The sequence below is a fragment of the Pleurodeles waltl genome, chromosome 2_1 (assembly GCF_031143425.1).
Source record: "Pleurodeles waltl isolate 20211129_DDA chromosome 2_1, aPleWal1.hap1.20221129, whole genome shotgun sequence".
Lineage (NCBI taxonomy): Eukaryota > Metazoa > Chordata > Amphibia > Caudata > Salamandridae > Pleurodeles > Pleurodeles waltl.
In genome coordinates this window covers 91,612,677-91,632,194 of record NC_090438.1, presented here as the reverse complement: position 1 = coordinate 91,632,194, position 19,518 = coordinate 91,612,677, and the positions used below count along the sequence as shown (strand labels likewise).

General features: G+C 45.5%; 1 protein-coding gene across 1 annotated transcript in view; it reads right to left on the bottom strand.

Moving 5' to 3' along the window:
- LOC138259373 (uncharacterized) overlaps positions 1-17,289 on the bottom strand; it is a 117,208-nt gene extending 99,919 nt beyond the window's left edge. The window contains exon 1 of the mRNA XM_069207070.1: positions 17,128-17,289. Coding sequence (XP_069063171.1) covers positions 17,128-17,289 — 162 coding nt within the window. The remainder of the gene's footprint in view (positions 1-17,127) is intronic.
- Between the last annotated feature and the right edge of the window lie 2,229 nt (positions 17,290-19,518).

Below are 19,518 nucleotides of genomic sequence, written 5' to 3'. Positions count from 1 at the left end.
ACACTTTGTCACCTGGTTCATACTGCGGTCCCTCACAATGTTTCTTGTCATAATGCTTTTTGTATTTTTGTTTGGCTTTTTCTAAATGCTGTTGAATCGATTTCTGAGTTTGATGCAAATGTTGAATTGTTTCTGACACAGCTGGAGTGAGAGAGCTTTCTTGAGGAATTGTGATGGGCAAAGTGTGAGGATGATAGCCAAACAACCCAAAGAAAGGTGTAACGCCAGTAGAAGTGTGGAAAGAGTTGTTGTAGGCTAACTCAGCTAACCAGAGCATTGATGTCCAAGAATGGGGTGCTTTTTCAGCGTAGGCACGTAGGTATTGCTTCAAAGTCTGATTTAGTCTCTCCGTTTGACCATCTGTTTGAGGATGGTGACTCATAGATAGAGTAGATGTCACTTGGAGTGTTTTACACCATGTCTTCCAGAGGTTGGAGGCAAATTGCGACCCCCGATCGGAGAGGATCACATTTGGCAGTCCATGATAACGAACTACTCTATTTAGTAAGATAGTTGCCAGTTCACTAGAGGTAGGTAATTTCTTACAGGCAATGAAATGTCCATATTTTGTGAGACTATCTACTACCACCAGAATGACTGAATGTTGTTGAACCACTGGCAGACCTGTAATAAAGTCTAAAGAGATGTGCTCCCACGGACGACTTGGGGTTGGGAGTGGGTGTAACAACCCTTTCGGTTTTGAATGACTTGTTTTTGTGCGAGCACAGACTTCACAGTTGTTTACCATAATTTTTACATCCTTTGTTAAGGTAGGCCACCAAAAATAGCGTTGGATTAATTCAAGAGTTTTAGGAATACCTGGGTGACCTGCAGTAGGTATAACGTGCAACTAATGAAACACTATCTTGCGAAGTTTGGTAGTTGACACGAACAAACGGGCGTCATGAAAGGGTAAATCTTGTTTGATCGACCTTTTTTGATCTGCTTGGGCCCATGTCTGCCATTTTTCAATAGTGAACAAATTGCGGATGTCTTCAAAGAAATCTCCTGTTTTTATGATACATAGGACCTTGTCAGGAGCAATGATAGCTCTGGAGGGTTGAACTGCAGGCAAGGTGGTAGACTCTTGCTGGGACAAGGCGTCAGCTTTGCGATTATCTTTACCAGTATATTTGGCTCCCAACAAATGATGTCTCCATTCTTTAAAGGCGTCACAAATCGCCAGAAGCTCTTTTTCAGCAATGACATAGTTCCGTTCAGCTTCGTTCAACTTCCGGGACATATAAGCTACAGGATGAAGCTGACCAGTGTCTTTGTTTTGTTGTGACAAAATGGCTCCTATCGCCACATCTGAAGCATCAGCTTCCACTATGAAAGGTCGATCCGCGTCTGGATGAGTCAAAACTGGGGCAGTGGAAAAAGCTCCTTTCAAAGTTAAAAAGGCTTGATCGGCTTCTGGGGACCATACAAATTTCTCTTTCTTTCTTAATAGCTTAGTAATTGGAGCTACAGTCTGGGAAAAATGGTTGATGAACCTCTGGTAAAAATTTGCAAAGCCCAGAAAACACTGTACATCACGAACAGTCTTTGGGATGGGCCAATCTGCTATGGCTTTTACTTTCTTTTCTGCCATCACCATACCTTGAGGGGTAAGGATGACCCTTAGAAACTCAACTGTGGTAACATGAAAATCACACTTGGTTAGCTTGCAATATAAATGGTGTTTACGAAGGGCTGCCAAAATTTTCTTGACATGTTGAACATGTTCGTTTTCATCATCTGAGTAGATCAAAATGTCATCAATGTAGACTATGGCAAAGATATCGAGGTACTCTCTAAGAACATCATTTAAGAAAAATGTAAATGCTGCTGGCGCATTGCACAGACCAAAAGGCATGACGGTGTACTCAAAAAGGCCATATCTAGTTTTGAATGCCGTTTTCCATTCGTCACCCTCTCTCATTCTGACCAAATGGTAAGCGCCTCGAAGATCAAGCTTCGTGTAGATTTTTGCTTTCTTTACTTGTTCCAGTAAGACCGGAATTAGAGGCAAAGGATATTTGTTCTTGATGGTGATTTTGTTTAAACCCCTATAGTCGATACAAGTTCGAAGCTCTCCATTCGCTTTTGGAACAAAAAACAAAGGAGAAGCTGTGGGAGACTTAGAGAGGCGGATGAAACCATTCTCTAAGAATTGATCCAAATATTTTCGTAAATGTTGATTTTCATGTTCTGACAGGGCATACACAATACAGTTGGGAAGTATCGCACCTGGGACAAAATCGATTTGACAGTCATAAGATCTATGGGGAGGTAAGTTTTCTGCTTCCTTCTCCTTCTCATCAAATACATCTTCATAAGATGAATACTGTTTGGGCAACTGGACTTCTTTTTCTGCGGCGGTAGCTATGTAAGAATTGCAAACTTCCGATTCTTGGGTCCTTTGGAGACATTGTTCTTTACATAGCACTGATGAGAACACGATCTTTCGTTCTGCCCAATTAATCTCTGGATTGTGATGAGTTAACCATGGCAAGCCAAGAATGATCCCATACTGGGGAGCATGGATCACGTCAAGGATAAGTTTCTCTTTATGTTTCTTTCTTTGATTTTTACCTTCACAAATTATTATCAAGGGGACAGTCTGAAGAGTTACTGGACCTCCAGTTAAGAGTTTTCCACCAACTGCCTGACTGATTTCTGGGGTCTTCTTTTCAATACATGGGATCCCCATGCACGAAGCAATTGGGCGTCAACAAAGTTTCCGGTAGCCCCAGAGTCGACTAGAGCCTTCTTGAAGTAGGTCTTTTTCTTGACCTGAACTCTTATTCCCAATTTGAGATGTCTGGATTGTGAAGGGTCAACGGTGACACCCAAGAGCAACCCTTCTCTGCATCTTGGGTGTTTTAGTTTTCCGACTCGACTGATGCATTGGCTGCAACCTTCTGAACTGGACCTAGTTTGTTCTTTGGTTTGATCGAACAGTCTTTGACGAAATGACCTTTTCGCCCACCATAGAGGCATTGTCCATTTTTTCTGCGTAGGTCCTTTTCATCTTTGGTCAAAGGTCTCCTGATGGTTCCAATCTCCATCGGTTCAGGCGTTCTTTCTTTCAGATTTCTTGAGTCTCTGTTATCGTGAACACGCCAAGAATATTTTTCCGTCTTTTTACGCGTTCCTCTTCACTCAGTTAAACGATGGTCAAGCCTCAAGACAAGGTTTATTAATTCTTGACAGTCTGTGGGTTGCGGGTCGATTTGCGCCAAGATATCTTTTAACTCTTCTTTGAGTCCCTTGTAAAACAAGGCCGCTTGTTTTTCCTCTGGCCAGGATGTCTCAGCGACCAGCCGATTAAAGTTGGCTAAATATGACACTAAGGGGGTCATTCTGACCCTGGCGGCCGGTGGCCGCCAGGGCCGCCGACCACGGGAGCACCGCCAACAGGCTGGCGGTGCTCCCACGAGCATTCTGACCGCGGCGGTTCAGCCGCGGTCAGAAGCGGCAAGTCGACTTACCGCTGCTCGGGGGAATCCTTCATGGCGGCGGAGCGCGCTCCGCCGCCATGAGGATTCTGACCCCCCCTACCGCCATCCTGTTCATGGCAGGAAAGCCGCCATGAACAGGATGGCGGTAGGGGGGGTCGCGGGGCCCCCGTAAGAGGGCCCCGCAAAGTATTTCAGTGTCTGCCTTGCAGACACTGAAATACGCGACGGGTGCCACTGCACCCGTCGCACCTTCCCACTCCGCCGGCTCGATTACGAGCCGGCATCCTCGTGGGAAGGGAGTTTTTCCCTGGGCTGGCGGGCGGTCTTTTGGAGACCGCCCGCCAGCCCAGGGAAAAACTCATAATACCCTCCGCGGTCTTCTGACCGCGGAGCGGTATAATGGGGGCGGAATTCTGGCGGGCGGCCTCCGCCGCCCGCCAGAATCAGAATCACCCCCTAAGTCCTGATTCCCCTGACGTAAGTCTAATAGTTCACGATCTGCTGACAGTGTTACAGTTCTACGATCAGAAACTCGCTCAAATTCACGAACAAAATTTCTCCAGTTGTACAACAGGGGACCATCTTTGAGCACAAGAGGAATAGCCCAAGTAGCTGCATCTCCAGACAGATATGACAACAAGAAAGCCACTTTGGACTGGGCATCGGGAAAAGTATGTGGTCTGCAGGTGAAGTGTAATTCCACTTGAACTAGGAAAGATTGCGCTTTCAAGGGATCACCTGAGAAACGTTTTGGGGGAGCTAAAGGAATAGCTGAAGGAACATTGATAGAGATGTTAGTCGGATTACCTCCAGAAGTCTGAGAAGAAGTACCTGGCCAAGGCACACCTGTGGGGCTTTGTTCTTTCTTCTCTACCTTATCCTGTAACTGACTCACTCTCTCAGCTAGGCTATTTGTCAAATCTTTTGATGATACCACTTCTGACTGGAGCTGGGTGATAGCCTTGACTAGCTCGTCCAGTGTGGCAATGCTGAGAACATACACAAACCAGGAGGATAATAGTTTGTGGGCTCACTATTCTGTCAGAGTCACCAGATCCTCGGGGTCTGTGCACGTTCCCAACACTTCCACCACTAGACAGCTCCAATACTCTGATTAGATTTATCACAGAGTCTAAGAGAGTCCAAGCGGGGAAAAGGGGATTAGGAAGGGAACAGCTGGGAAGGAGACCTGTAGGAAGCAAGAGGTTAAAACACAACATCAAAATTACATCTCATGAAATTAGTGCCATGCTATAACTCTTAGCTTTGTCATTTCTGAAAACATTAAACAACCCTAGAATAATTCTAGAACTGACTAGGATTTTTGATGACCAAATACCTGGGAAGGAGACAAGAAAAGGTTGAATAGAACTTTCAGATTCAAGTACTTTCTTTAGCATGGGAAAAATAACTTGCGCACATTGCAGGTTTTTATATGTGTACTAAACACCATAAAGTATTGTGCACCAAGAAATTACACAATGTATATTCAAGGAAATAAATCACACAACTTCTCAACTAAAAAATGCTACCAAGGAAAAGTCTTAGAATGGTAGCGCACAGAAATTGACATCTTTTATACACAAGGAGAGAATCGTGCGACTTACCGATTTGAATGCCACCATTAAAATGCCTCGGAAATGATAGCGTAGAATGAATATAAAAATTGACACTCAAGGAAGGAATCGCGCGTGGTGCCGATTCAAATGCCACCATGAAACTGCCAAGAAATGGTAGCGCACAAATGAATAACATGAAAGGCACACAAGAAAAGAATTGCGCTTCTTGTCGATTCGAATGCCACCATTTAATGCCTCCGAAATGGTAGCGCACAATGAATAACATGAAAGGCACACAAGAAAAGAATCGCGCATGTTGCCGATTCAGATGTCACCATGGAACTGCCAAGAAAATGGTAGCGTACAGTGAATATCAAGAATTACACACCATGAGGGAATCGCGCGTTTCCAATTCGAATGCTACCATGAAACTGTCAAGGAATGGTAGCGCACAATGAATAACACAAATTAATCTTAAGAAAAGAATCGCACGTCTTGCCAATTCAAATGCGTGCATACAAATGCCATGAAAAGTTTTAAATGCACAGTTACACTTGCAGGAGCAAAATGTTATTAACATCCAAAATTAGGCCCAAGAATTAGAGCGTCAACGAATACGGAGTCGGGGGCCCAGCCCAACCTCCGCCTTACCGCCCTGACTAGGAATCACCACTGAAGAATGAAGCACAGAGGCCTTGGAGGTCAAGGTAGGCCACCGGAACAGTAGCTCAGGAAGTTGCTGCCGCTCTGCACCGGGACCTCTGAATAGTGAGCACGTGGAGCTGGGCTGACTCCCTTTTATAGAGTTTTGGCCCAGCCCACAGCCACACCCAAGCATGCTGCAGGGAAGCTTCTAGAAGGCCCTGGAAAGGAACCACACCCTGACTCACTCTGAAAACCTGCAGCAATACATTGCAAATGTACAGTATTTATAAGCACCTTAAAAATGAATCTTTTGGATTGAATTATGCAATGCAAAAGGTTAAACAATAACATATCATTACAATGCATAGATTACATTATCTTGAGAGTATTTGGTTTTTGTATTCTAGATGCCCGTAGAGCACGCATTGTCCTGGTGTTGACAGTACTCCCCTCTCCCAGGCGCGCTCTAGGGGCTGGCTTGTCTGAATTGAGACTATGAAAGCGTCTCACAAGTACTGGAGCATGAACATCAGATGCGGAAACCCATGAATTATTTTCAGGGCCATAACCTTTCCATGAGATTAAGGGGCATATTTATACTCCGTCTGCGCCGATTTGCGTAAAAAATTAACGCCTGGGTCAGGGCAGGCGTTAAAATGGGGCAAACACACCTGTATTTAATCAGAACACACAGAACAAACAGCAGAGCAGCAGAGCAGCAACAGGGAGCCATGGAGGTGATACTAATCCAGCGTGCACACAGACGCAGAGCCCAGCAGCAACAACAGCAGCTACAACAACACCAGCAGTGACCCCAAAGGCAGCGCAGAAGGCAGGAGAGGATATTCCGCCCAAGAACCACCCTTCAGGGCCTCAGGGAACATGACATCATCCAGAGGTACTGGTTGAACTGGCAGGCCATTCAGCAGTTGCTGCGAAACATTGAACAGCAGTTGGTCCCTACTTTGGTGACACCCCGCACCATCCCAACAGAAACAAAGCTGCTTGCCGTACTTCATATGCTGGCAAGTGGCTCTTTCCAAACAACTGGTGCCCTGGTTGGCGGAATATCACAACCATCATTCTCCGTCTTTTGCCCAAAGTACTGGATGCCATCATTCGACTGACACCCCGCCACATCTGCTTCCCTAACACACTGCAGAAGCAGCAGGAAACAAACCAGGGGTTCTACCTCATCAGTGGCTTCCCACACGTCCTTGGTGCAATCGACTGCACACATGTACGCCTTGTGCCACCTGCTGCAACTGAACACCTCTACCGCAACAGGAAGCACACACATTCCATCAACGTGCAGGCCATAGTCGATCACCAGGGATTGATCACCAACATTGTGGCTAAATATCCTGGGAGTGTACATGACTCATACATCTTCCGTCACTGCACCATCAATGAACACTTCCAGGATGGACGGTATGGCAATGGACTACTTGTTGGTAAGTACAAAAACCTACTTATATACACACTGCACAGCAACCGTCTAGGACACACAACACATACACCACAACAGCAACATGTGAACAGGAACACACTGAGGTCGTGGCATCGCTAGCCATGTTTCTTAAGTCACCATTGAACCTGTCACACATCGGAAATTACTGTACAGCCTAATGTTAAGACGTCAATGAGTGTGGTTGCCTAAATGTCACCTTGCAAATTGTAAGTGTCCCAATGACCTTTACATTAATCCATTGCATAAGTCTAAAGGTATGGGATGTCCAGGGTACATTTATATGAACGTGTCAACAACACTGTCAATTTTAACTGTGCATGGAACTATCATCTCACCCCCAGTGAAGACACACGGACACCTGTATGACAAGTCACAATGCTAGGGAGGGCACACTGTACTGCAAATCCCAAAACATACTGCTGACAAACGGTTAGCAGACAAACACTCGTTCAGCCAAGGAAACAACACAATGCAGATGGTACATCCTACAAGCATAGGATGCCACATTAGTACACAAAAGTGTCACAGACAACACAAGACAACTACTGCCATGAAAGGTCTTTTCAATAGTGCCAGCTACATCAACATGATCCGAATCATTTTCTCTTGCAGCTGTTCAGGGGTATGGCATCCAGCCATGGATTATGACACCATTTGGCAATCCAAATACTGCTGCAGAGCGTGCCTACAACGACGCCCATAGGAGGACACGCAGCATTGTCGAGCGGACCTTTGGCATCCTCAAGTCAAGGTTCCGCTGCCTCGACATCATTGGTGGTAGCCTCCTATATTCCCCGGAGATGGTCTGTAGGATCATCCTCACATGTGCAATATTGCACAACATTTGTATCAAAATATAAACATTCCCCTCCTGGAACCAGAGCCACACATGCCTGAAGAGGAGGAAGAGGAGGATGCTGGCCTGCAACAGGAGGGGGAACTACAGAACTCGACCGCTGGTATACGCAGTCGGCAACAGATCGTAAATAATTTCTTTTGAATATGATCACCTTCACCACTTTAGTTAACAAATTTAAATAATCACCTATTCTAATCACCATATCATGGTCTAGCTATTTCTTTTTGCACACCTTCATCTTTACATATCAGAATAAGAGTGTTGTCTCATGGAGCATTGCTGAGATACTGAGTAGGACACGGAACATCCCAGAGCTAATGTGATGCCTAACATACAATGGTCACATACACACACACTTTTAATGACATATATCATGTACATATCCCCTTTGAAGGCTAATAGCAGAGGACCACAACTATTTCACACATACATGTTGAAATCAAGGTCCAACGCAGCATATGGCACACAACTAAGACACCATCACTCAATAAGGGGAAAACAAGCCTCATACATGAGGCAGTCAATGTGCTTTGGCATCAGTAACAGGAATGCCTGACCAGACCCTTTGCAAGGACTATCTGTGACTAGAGTTCCCTAGAAGCAGAACATAGTCAGCACAAGTGCCACACATATGACAAGCATTGCGCACATGACATTCCATGTACATGTCAGCCCATTTCCTAACTCCTGACACACCCATGCACCTGGTCACAACCCACCTGTCGGAAGAGGTCCCTGGAATACTAAGATGTGTACCCTGATATTACCTCCTCTACACACACAGACCAACATTAGCAAACCAGTGTGCTACACCCTTTCCTATGGTATGCCATTGTCATAGAACATCTGACTGCAAGGACGTCAGGTCAATTTATACACTGTCTTCTAGTTTCAAAGCCCTGTTAGCACATGTAGATTGCTTCCCCTTGTGAAAATGTCTGTTGGCCCTTAGAATGCAAGTCTCACCTACAGGACTGGTGAGAAACAGATGCAGCCCACACCTGTGATCACCTCCATGCACACCACCCATTTCAAAAAGCAATGCCCCTCATGATGCCTGGAACAGCATAGGAGTTGCCATTATGTCAAATACACCATCAAGCATTGATACTAATTAAGCCGTGTAACACAGCCGTTGGGTTCATTTGTCACCTTCAAAAACACAGTACGTACACAGTTTGACATGTCAACTGTCTAGTTTGTCCTCCAAACAGTCTCAGTCAGACCACTGATTACGTAACTTGTCAAGTAACTGGATCCTAAATCACCTTGCATTCTGTCAGCCTGACTGGCAACTGTCTGTGCGTCACACTAAAGTATCCCTGTGTCTACATATGTACCACACTTGCGTTAGCAAACCTCTCATTCATCAGGGGCTTTGGGCATGGGCTTCTTCCATGCATACCCAAATACATTATATAGCATTATCTGCCTATTAACTGTACCATTTGAGTTACATCCTCTTGGAAAAGCAAAATTCATGGCCCATCTCTTGTCTGGGTTGCATTTATGCATGAATGACAAAGTGTGACAGTGTCCCAGGGACGTAGGCAGGGATTGGTTATCGGGCTTTCAGCACAACCAGCAACCTCTGATAATGTCCAAGAATAATACACAAATGTCAGGACCATGACAGTTCACACACAGAATCACAGTGCGCGCAACATAGTGATGGGCCGTGTGTGGTGAATAGCTGCGAGAATAATCAGCACAGAGGCTATGATGTTCCCAGATGCAGTGGGAAGTGCAGAGGCCAACCTGTGTACAAATGTTGTAATGACACCTGCCGGAACATGACCCATGAGACATTATCTCACTCAGCACACCAAGGTTGCCCTGTTGACTGTCTCATTACACGTCTTTAGTGACAGGATGGGACCATCCACATGTTGGTTCACATGTCCACATCTACTTTACTCACATTGATCAACCAAGGATACTCAGTAGATACAGGAATAGCTGCCACTGACTCATGATGAGTCCTGGACCGAACTGTGACAAATTACACCCCAAAAAATATACAGGATCATCATTGGACCACACACATGAACAAGACACCTATGTGCAATTGATCACTGGAAATAAGTGGACACGTGCTGTCTTGTATGCTGGTCCACCACAGCCACTTGATAGTTGGGACTCACTTCTATGGCCTCAACTGTGATGTCATCATACATGTGAGATTCACCCTTGTCTGTCTGTGCAAACAACATGGTACCCACTTCCTCAATGCATGTGTATGACTCACTGTGGGATTCTCCAAGTAGTGCCTAGGAAGCTCTTACCAATACTCTAGTACATAGGATGTAGAAAATGTGGACCATTGACATGAACAAGCGTCTGCCATCCATCTGGTGCATGCTATGTCACATGTGGTGTCTACGTGACCCTAAAACTTGGAAGTACACTTTACGGGTGTTGTTACATGTATGACTAACACATGCCCTCGCTCATTTCCAATATGACTTGCATCTAAGGATTGGACACATGGACGTCACATTCATACAACCATATGTACAATTATGCTTCATGTGATACACACGCACTTGGTCAACCAACACATTAGTTGTCAAAGCACACAATTTGAGCCAAAGGCATTTAGGTATTGTACATATGTGCGTCACATTGCTATCCTCTCCTTATGCCAAACATGCCCAATTTGTGCAACACATATATGTAGGCCACACTTATGACCATCTATTGCATCAGCCAACTGTAAGAATACTGTGAAGGGAGTAGTGGATCATGTTCCGCTGCAGTATGATGTCACACATGTGAACATACACCATCAACACCATACTGTCTTCAATTAGCCAATCTCTGATGTGTCCCAAATGTAAAATAACCAAAAAACAAGTAAAAATGCCTCCAAACCAGTTAATGCACTGTAATTTTGACGTCCCTAGCGTTGTGCGTCATTTTTTGACAACCAAAACTGTATTTGCGTCATTTTTTTTGGCGCACAGGAGTGAAATTTAGCCTGCATCCAGATATTTGTACAGTCCATGTATCATTATGTGGATGCGGGTTAATATTCACGTCTGTGCGTTAAAAAAAAATGACGCAAATACAGTTTTGTGCAACAAAAAATGACGCATAACGCGAAAAAGGCGGGACTTTTCATACAGGAAGTGATGTAATAGGATATCCTGTTTACAGATTATGTACAGTGGGTGTACTTTCACTTTCACTTTGCAGTCTATGATCCTTCTAGACTGTGTGGCTGTGTAGAGAGTGTTGTCCTGAGATTTTGTGCTGTTTTTGTCCTGTGTGCTATCTATATTGCCAATTTGTGAAATAAACATTGTTGGTGTATACTGTACTACTGTGTTTTGTCTACATTTGTCCATTTATCTTGTGTTTTTCTTCTTTGTGGGAGTCTGTTGTGGGTAGTGTTAGTTTGTTTACTTTTAGTGTTTAGGTTTACTTTTTTTGCTGTCTTTGTACCCCTACTTTCCCCCTTTTCCCCTTTCTATTTCTTTTACCCCTATTCCATTTCACTTATAAGTATGTCTGGTAGGCCACGTCTTGGCAGGATGGGGGAAGAGGAGTTGGGGGGCTTCATCTGGCTTGTGACGCATTTCTTGCCGCTCATGATCCAGGCAGGGGGCAGGGTGATACAGGGGTATCTGACAGAGGCGCGCAGAATCCGGTGGGGAAAGGTGCTGCATCACCTGCAGCGTGTGTATGCCAGCCAGAGGAGTGACCACCAGCTGAAGCACCGGTGGGCTGACCTCATCACCAGGGAGCAGGATCTCTTGGACCACCTGGGAATCATGATTGGTGGCACTGTTGGTGAGTACAAATCATGTTAATGTGCACGATTAAATGCTCTGTTGTGACATCAGGGGATTAGTACAATGTCTGCCAGCTAACTTGCTGACTGTGTGCAATGCTGTGGAAATATAAGGGGATCATTGATGCACTATGGCAAGGATCACAATTGCTAGGTGTCAGGTAGCACGTGCACAGCAAACTTACAGGTTACTTTTCCATGAAGGAAATTGGTGCGGCCTTTTTGTCAGAACAGCTAACAAAATATGAGCCAATCATGTCTATATAGGGTACTATTGACAGAGAAGTACAGATGTACCAACATTTAGGCCAACTATGTTGACGCAATTGCTAGACTGACTTTAGAATCACTACATGATGCTGAAAATGAGTGCTGCCTTTGCGTCAATTGATAATAGCAAAGTGGCTCAGACATATGTCTCATGTGAGTCTGGTGAGTGTGGAAGGAAAGCGTTCACAGAAGTACTATGAATGTGTGGGATTATTGTGTTCCTTGATCTTTTTGAATACATGTCAGTTCTTGATTTGAAAACATTGTAAAAAAGGTGTAAGGTGCCCTCAGGTAACATCTTAAGATGTTTGTTGGAATTAGTTGAGCCACAATCCAAATATGGATGGCAGTCCAAGTGTATGCACATGGCCTCACATCTCCATGGTTGGTGCAAATCACCATGGCTGGGCCACATCAATTGACTATACTGTAACAACAGGATGGCTTACAAAAGTCCCTGCCCCTCCCTCTGTACATTGGGCCTATGTGCAATAAATGTGTCATGGCCACAAGGCATGTTTGACTGGTAATGCAGTCCTCAAGTAACCAGGCTTTGGATGTCTCTCTTGGATGCACATGATGAGACGATTACACTCCATATTTTTTTGTGCTCACCAATTATGGGGCATGTTTGCAACCACATGATAGTTAGGGCGATTGTATGTGTGCAGATATGTGTGTAACTGTCACAGGAGACCTATGCTATGTACAAGTTGGCCGTGATATATCAGATGCAGTACCATCATGTCTGAATGGCTGCCTTTCCTTATTCAGCCTACACATTGTAAATGTTTATGAAATTGTTGCACTGTGCACAGATTTTGAGCACATTTCTTCCTTCCATACATTACAGGTGGACCAGCACCCTACACTGTGGGAGAGGAGGCGACATTTGAGGACCCCGACCACTCCAGTAAGTGTTGATATGTCTGTTATGTGTTGTGTTTGCTGGTTATGGACTCGTGTGAGTTGGACGCATAGCAAGGTGTGATGCGTTGGGCAAGCTTTTCTCTTGTTCCATGAGTGGGAATGCAGTTCTCACATGTTTTGAGTTTGCCAATGCGTATCCAATGGTATCATGTAGGGATTGTAGGACATCCCTGTAGGCTCCACTGTGAGTACAGGGGTTAGTCATGTATATGACACTTGTATCACCAAGAGTCGCAATGGAAGTCAGCCCCAATTTAGTCAGCCTGTCAGACCCACATTCTCTAAGATTGGTACAGCAAATAGCTTTCCAATAGACATCTGCTTCCCTATTTACCTACATTATTTTGAAACAGTAGGTAGAACTTCTTAGCAGCATGTACTTCCACATGTAGTGCAACAAGTCTGTGGAACCTGAGTGCAATGGCCTAGGTGTGCATTAAATTCATGATCATGGGTGTTCTAGCAACTCTGTGTCTGATGTAAGTCAGGCTTCACTGGAAGTATATGTTGTGTATCAAGTTCTGCATTTCCTGACATGTCTGACCCTATGAGTGCTCTAGGGTTTGCTGACTCCTAATTGTAGATAGACCTTACCTGTGGTGTGTCTGTAGAGACAAACATGTGTGGAGTTTCCTATACACTCCTCGGTGTACATGTTGTTGGCAATTTATAGTTGTGTATCCACCGCCCCCCTCAAACACGGCCATGGGTTTGTGAATGGGGTACCTAGTACTGATGCTACGAGTATGTTACACATACATGTGAATAAGTGACGGTTTGGTTGCATACTAGTATACACACTCAGGTTTGGCACTTGGTACTATACTGGCAAGTCCAGTTACAACTTGCAGACCATGTGGCTTTAGTTTTGCTTTCCGTACACTGACATTTGTAGCCCAGGTCTTGGCGGAGGATATGCAGCATGATTCTTAGATGATAACTGGCAGAACTCAGATTGCAAGTCAAAGCCAGTTATTACCCATCTTGTAGGTTATGGATGTGCTTTGTGTGATGTGACCTTTGTAGTCTGGCCTGCCATATACTTCCTCAGGGACATTCAATGCTCTGTATTGTGATATGAGCTGTTACAAGTACAGTAGATGTAATGTCTGATTAACGTGATGTGCCATTTCACACAATGAAGTTACTAATGTAGAATATCTGCATTTGTCTTCACAGCTGCTAACATGACTCCAGACCAGGTCCGTGAATTTCAGCGCCGGGCCATGCAATATCAGCACATCCTGCTGGTGGAGTCGGGGTTCCGGAGGATGGGTCGGCGATATCGCCATGAACGGGCCTCCGGGGCATGGAGAGCCTTCCCACAGGGTGGGCCTACTTTGCCCACCACAGCCACCACCAGCACAACCACCAATACGAGCCAGGTGGCCCCACCCACAGCTGCCACTGTTGGTCCAACATCTGCTGGACTTCCTGGCCCCAGCATTGCCACTGGTGCAGGACAGCCCACTAGGCCTGGCACCACACTCACACAGACCTCCTCCACTGGTACCCAGACTGCCACTGCTCCATCTGTTGACCCTGCAGCCTTCAACCGAATGGAACATAAGATGGACAAAGTGCTGCGCAAGTTGAGCCACCTGAGCCGGGACGTGCGGCACATTAACCGGCGGGTTAAGTCCATTAAGAGGATCCTCCGGAGGGCCAACCTCTAGACACTTTTTTGATGGACATGATTCCCTCCCCTCCCTCCTCTTTCCTTGTTCTTATAGTTAGTGGGCTTAGGGGGCTTAGTGTTAGGTTAGTATAGGCTGTTAGTTTAGTTAGTGTTAGTGGGCGGGGGTGAGGTTCCTCATTCTTTATATTTTTACTTATTAAGTGTGTGGGTGGGTGGGGGGCTATGTTGGGGTTCTTGTGTGTTAAAAAAAATAAATATATATATCTATATATATATATTTGTATAGGATAGTATAGTATGTGTTTAGGTTAGTATGTGTTGTCCTCCATGTGTCCCGTCTCATAAGGGGGGTGGGGGGTAGATGTTTAGAACGTTTTGTTACATGTGATAAGTAAGTGTAGCTTAGGTTAGTTAGGGACAGTTGTGGGTAATGAGTAGTCAGGGTAGATTAGGGTAGGTAAGATTTTTCCCTCAGTTTCATCATCTGTGATTAGCATTTAATAAATATTTGGTTACCCCTTAATAGTATGTGTTGAATGGTACTTGATCATGGGTTTGGATTCAGTGTACATCAATTTGGTACTATAACATCTGTGTCCTATGCTACAAACAAATCCCAACTGAGCTGTACGATTGGCAGCTAGCCCAGAGCTACCTTGCAAAGTGTTGACCCTTCGTTGCAACCACCAATCACAGTTAATATGGATCCCAATGTGTTTCTGTTGATAAGTGTGTTTTCAAAGTCACTAACAGTGCTTCCAGACTTGATATTGGGGAAACAGCTTTAGGTCTGACTGCAGTGTGATGATCATGCACACCCTTCTAAGATGAGTTCTCATTGGCAATCTTGTATTCTTGTCTTCATGACCCTCATACATCATTTGTGACACAGTTCGGCATGATTACCTATTTGTATGTTAACTCAGACAGCTTCATTTGTGCAGTTTTTTTAGTGTTTACTTAGATTAGTGTGGCATGTTTATTGTGTTATTTTTGCATGTTTACAACATTTTGCGTCCACTATTTGATGACTTAGTTATCCCCTGAGGAAGCATTCTTCTGTCCAACACAGCATGGTGGTGTATGGTTTCTCACTTCATCCGATTTGTCCCTCAGGAAGGGCAGAGTATGATGCAATCATGGGCACTGTGCAGATTTCTCTGACTACATATTATCAGGACAGTTGTATTGACAAGCTACGTAATTTGACAGTAGGCACATTTCAGTTATCTACTTCACAGTTGATATGTCACATTACCCAGAGACAGATTTGTTGTGTAAGTGCTATTTATTGAAACGTGCTGTAGTGCTATCTGTACATTGTCCATGATTGTGAGTCCATTATAGTGACATTTTAAATTGGGATCCAACACAAGGGGTTATGGAAATGCTTTTGACATGCTGGGGTTGATGTTTCAGACAGTCCAGAGGGACAGGATTTAGTAATGAGTAGGAGAGAGACAATCACTGGGCTGGGTGACAAGATGTACAGTGGTTTGCAGAACAGTGCTCGAGTAAAGTTGTTGCAAGACTGGCAAGTTACAATGCGCAGGACCTTGGTAAATGTGGGCCATGTGGCAGGGACTAGTGCTTCTGGGTCATTTTCCTTGTGAATGTGATCTGTTCCATGTCTTCTTCTTCTGATGTGTGTGTTGCCTGCTTTGTCCTTGTTGTTTTTTTGTTGTGAAGGGGCAACACACACCTCAGTGTTAGAAGACGTGGAGTCAGACATCCCGGCCGAGTGGAGAAGTGTGGCTCAATGGTTAGAGCGGCAGACCCTGATACAGAAATCTGGCCCGGGACCAGGGTTCAATTCCCACCTCGGCGGGTCTTGGACTCAATTTCCTCAGACCTGATAATTCTCGCATCGGTGCCTAATCTAATTCATGGGTCCCACTCTGTAACTCTGGGCAATAGCTTGCTTAATCCCCACAACGGCCCCAACAGCGCTGGGATGCCTGGCTTCACCTTGGAGGTTGCCCAGGAGTGGGCACCTCACAGGGAAAAGCCAGGAGGGGTTCCACAGTGGTATGTGTACAGCGCCTTGAGACCCTAACAAGTGAGTAGTGCGCTATACAAGTGCGAAGTTCGCTGCTCCCTGTGAAGGTCTTAAGGGCAGTACTGCAGCAAGGAGGGTCTGCTGGTTCTTGAGAATAGCAGCCACATCACGATGGTAGGCAGCCAGGTCGGCCCTGAGGGAGTCATGATTGTATTTATGCATGCAGTGGAAGGTTTGGGGTGCGAGGTGTTGTGGCAACTCCCTTACTGCAGTGGTGAATTCCTTGACAGTTTCTTGTAGTCCTTGCAGTATGGATGTTAGGGCTTGCATAGCTGCTGCCTGATCTGCAGATGACATCATGCACGAACGCATCCCCTCAAGGCTGGCTGCCATAGTTTTCATCCCCACCCGCATCTCCTTGGCCAGCTCCCGCTGTACTCCAACTACAGTTCTCTCAAAGCTGGTGCCAGTGTCGTCTGAGTCCTCAGCTGTATTGGAGCTGGCAGGTCTTACAATTGGGGTGGTGGGTGGATCCTCTGCGATGGCTGCTTGTTCTGTGCTCCTCCTTGTGACTGAAGGTCGGGTATGGAGGGTGTCAAGGACGTTTTGGATAGTCTCCAGGGGAATGTTTATCGGCTCGTCATCCATGTCATCAGGGAAATCTGGGACAGGCATATCGGCAGGAGATCCATCTTCCTCTGCAATGAAACAGGGTACAATTAGTGTGTCTGTGTTGTGGCAATTTTGATGCGACATGCCTGCCTTTTGATGAATTCACTTTGTGATCTTGTTTTGTGTTCAGTTCTCCAGTCCTTCAGATGGGCATTCTTCCAGGCCTATGGCCCACCTGTGTGTCACATGTATGTTATTGAGTTATCAGACTTGTCAGCCTCATTGCCTCTAGGTGTTCGTTTATGCCAAATAGTGAATTGCCACCTTCTTTTCCTACTCGACCCTCTGTGTACATCCATTCTCATGGTGAGACCTTTCACTGGCTGTGGGTGTTCTGATGGCCCTGGCAGCACACTTAACAATCTTGACCTGCCCCAATCTCTGACCTTTCACATCCACTTAAATGTAATTGACATGTGGCATATCCTATGCATGGCAATGTTATGGTCTGATATGGATGTTGACATTGGTAATGTGTCCTGCTGATGTTGGGGAATGTGTGTTACATTGGATTGCCCTGATAATCGTATCAGTGTCCTATTTCCTCCTCTGACTGTGCAGGTGTATTTCAGTGACCAGTTCTATGTGTCCCCCCCTCAATGCTGTTGTATGAGCAGTGTGACATTTGGGATGTTGCATTGTTACCCAGGCACAGGATGGACCCTGACATATGCAGCATGGGTGTGTCCTTAGTGCTGTGTAGCTCCTATTGATGTTTACATTGGCTGATGTTTGCGACAACTATGGGCATTGACATTTGAGAGTACTGGGGCCTTTGTCTTGTTTCTGGGGATTGTTGCAGTTGTCATCCTCACCTCCTAATTTAGGTGTGTATGATCCATGGGGAGGTTACTGCCATTGGCTACTTGAGCTTCACACAGAGCAGAGGTGGGAGTGGCACCTGTTGTCGCAGTTACATTCCAGTTGTCAGTATGGCTAGAGGTTGTTAATAGGGCCCTAGTTAATGTAGGGGGTATGTTGGCTGACGTGTGCTTTCCCTTTGCTCCATCGTTGGCATGACAGCAAGCCCCGTGGGACTGTTGTTGGTGTTGTCAAATGGTGTGCCCCAGGTCTTCTCAGAACGGGTCATGCCCCCCTGCTGTGCCCCTTTACCCATGCTACTCCATGTATTAGATGACTTCCATGCATTTAGTGGTCAGTATCCCCCCTTGCTCACAGTTGACATTAGTGCATTTTAATTCCCCATGCGACTTACCCTGTATGTGTGTTGTCTCCTGGTAGTCTGCGCTGTCCTGTCCTTGAATCCCTGTGACGATCTCCTCAGGGATGGTGGCTGCGACCATCTCCTCCATGTGGTCCAGGGCCTCCTGGTGTGCTGGACTCCCCCCTCTAGTCTGCAGTGCTGCCTTCCTGTTCCTGGCCATCTTTTCCTTGGTCCTGCGCTTGCAGTCATGCCAGCGTTTCTTGCACTCAATGACTGTTCTGCGTACTTCAGCCACACTGTTAATCTTGTCGACAATTTGTTGCCATATAGCCTCTCTCCTACTGATTGGCAACTTTGATGTGACAAACAGTTGGTGCTGGTGTTCTGTCACCTCCTTAACCAGAATTTCCTGCTCCTCTGCACTAAAGCAACACTTTCTTTTCTTCTTAACAGTGTCCTGGTTCTTGTGTGGGACATCCTGGCTGGTTCCTGGTCTGCTGTCATCTTCCTGGGGTCTGTAGTTGCATCTGGGATCCATTTTGGCTCTCCTCTGGTGAAATGGCTGTGTTCGCTGGTTTTTTTGACGCTATTGCGTCAAAAAAATATGGCGCATATCCGGTTTGCGGTGTCGTAAATCGACCCACAGTCATTCATTTCCGCCGCGTTAATGTCGTTTTCCTTTACGACTTGACGCCGCGGTGTGCGTCAAAAATAATGACTCCCACCTGTTGTTTGCGCCGCCGCGCGTCAAAGTATAAATATGACGCCCGCACGGCGCACCAAAAGGCGGTAATATTTTTGACGCAGAACTGCGCCGGCGCAGTTTTGCATCAAAAAGTATAAATATGGGCCTAAGTACCATAGGTTACACCCTCTCAGTTCCGAGTCCAACACTTTCTTGACTTCGTATTCTTCTTCCCCATGTACTAGAACAGGAGCTGGATGGGGGCGGATTTTTTGGACAGCCTTTTTTAAGAGGGAAGTATGGAACACTGGATGAATCCGTAATGATTTTGGTAATTGTAGTTTATAGGTCACAGGATTGATTTGCTGAAGAACAGTGTAAA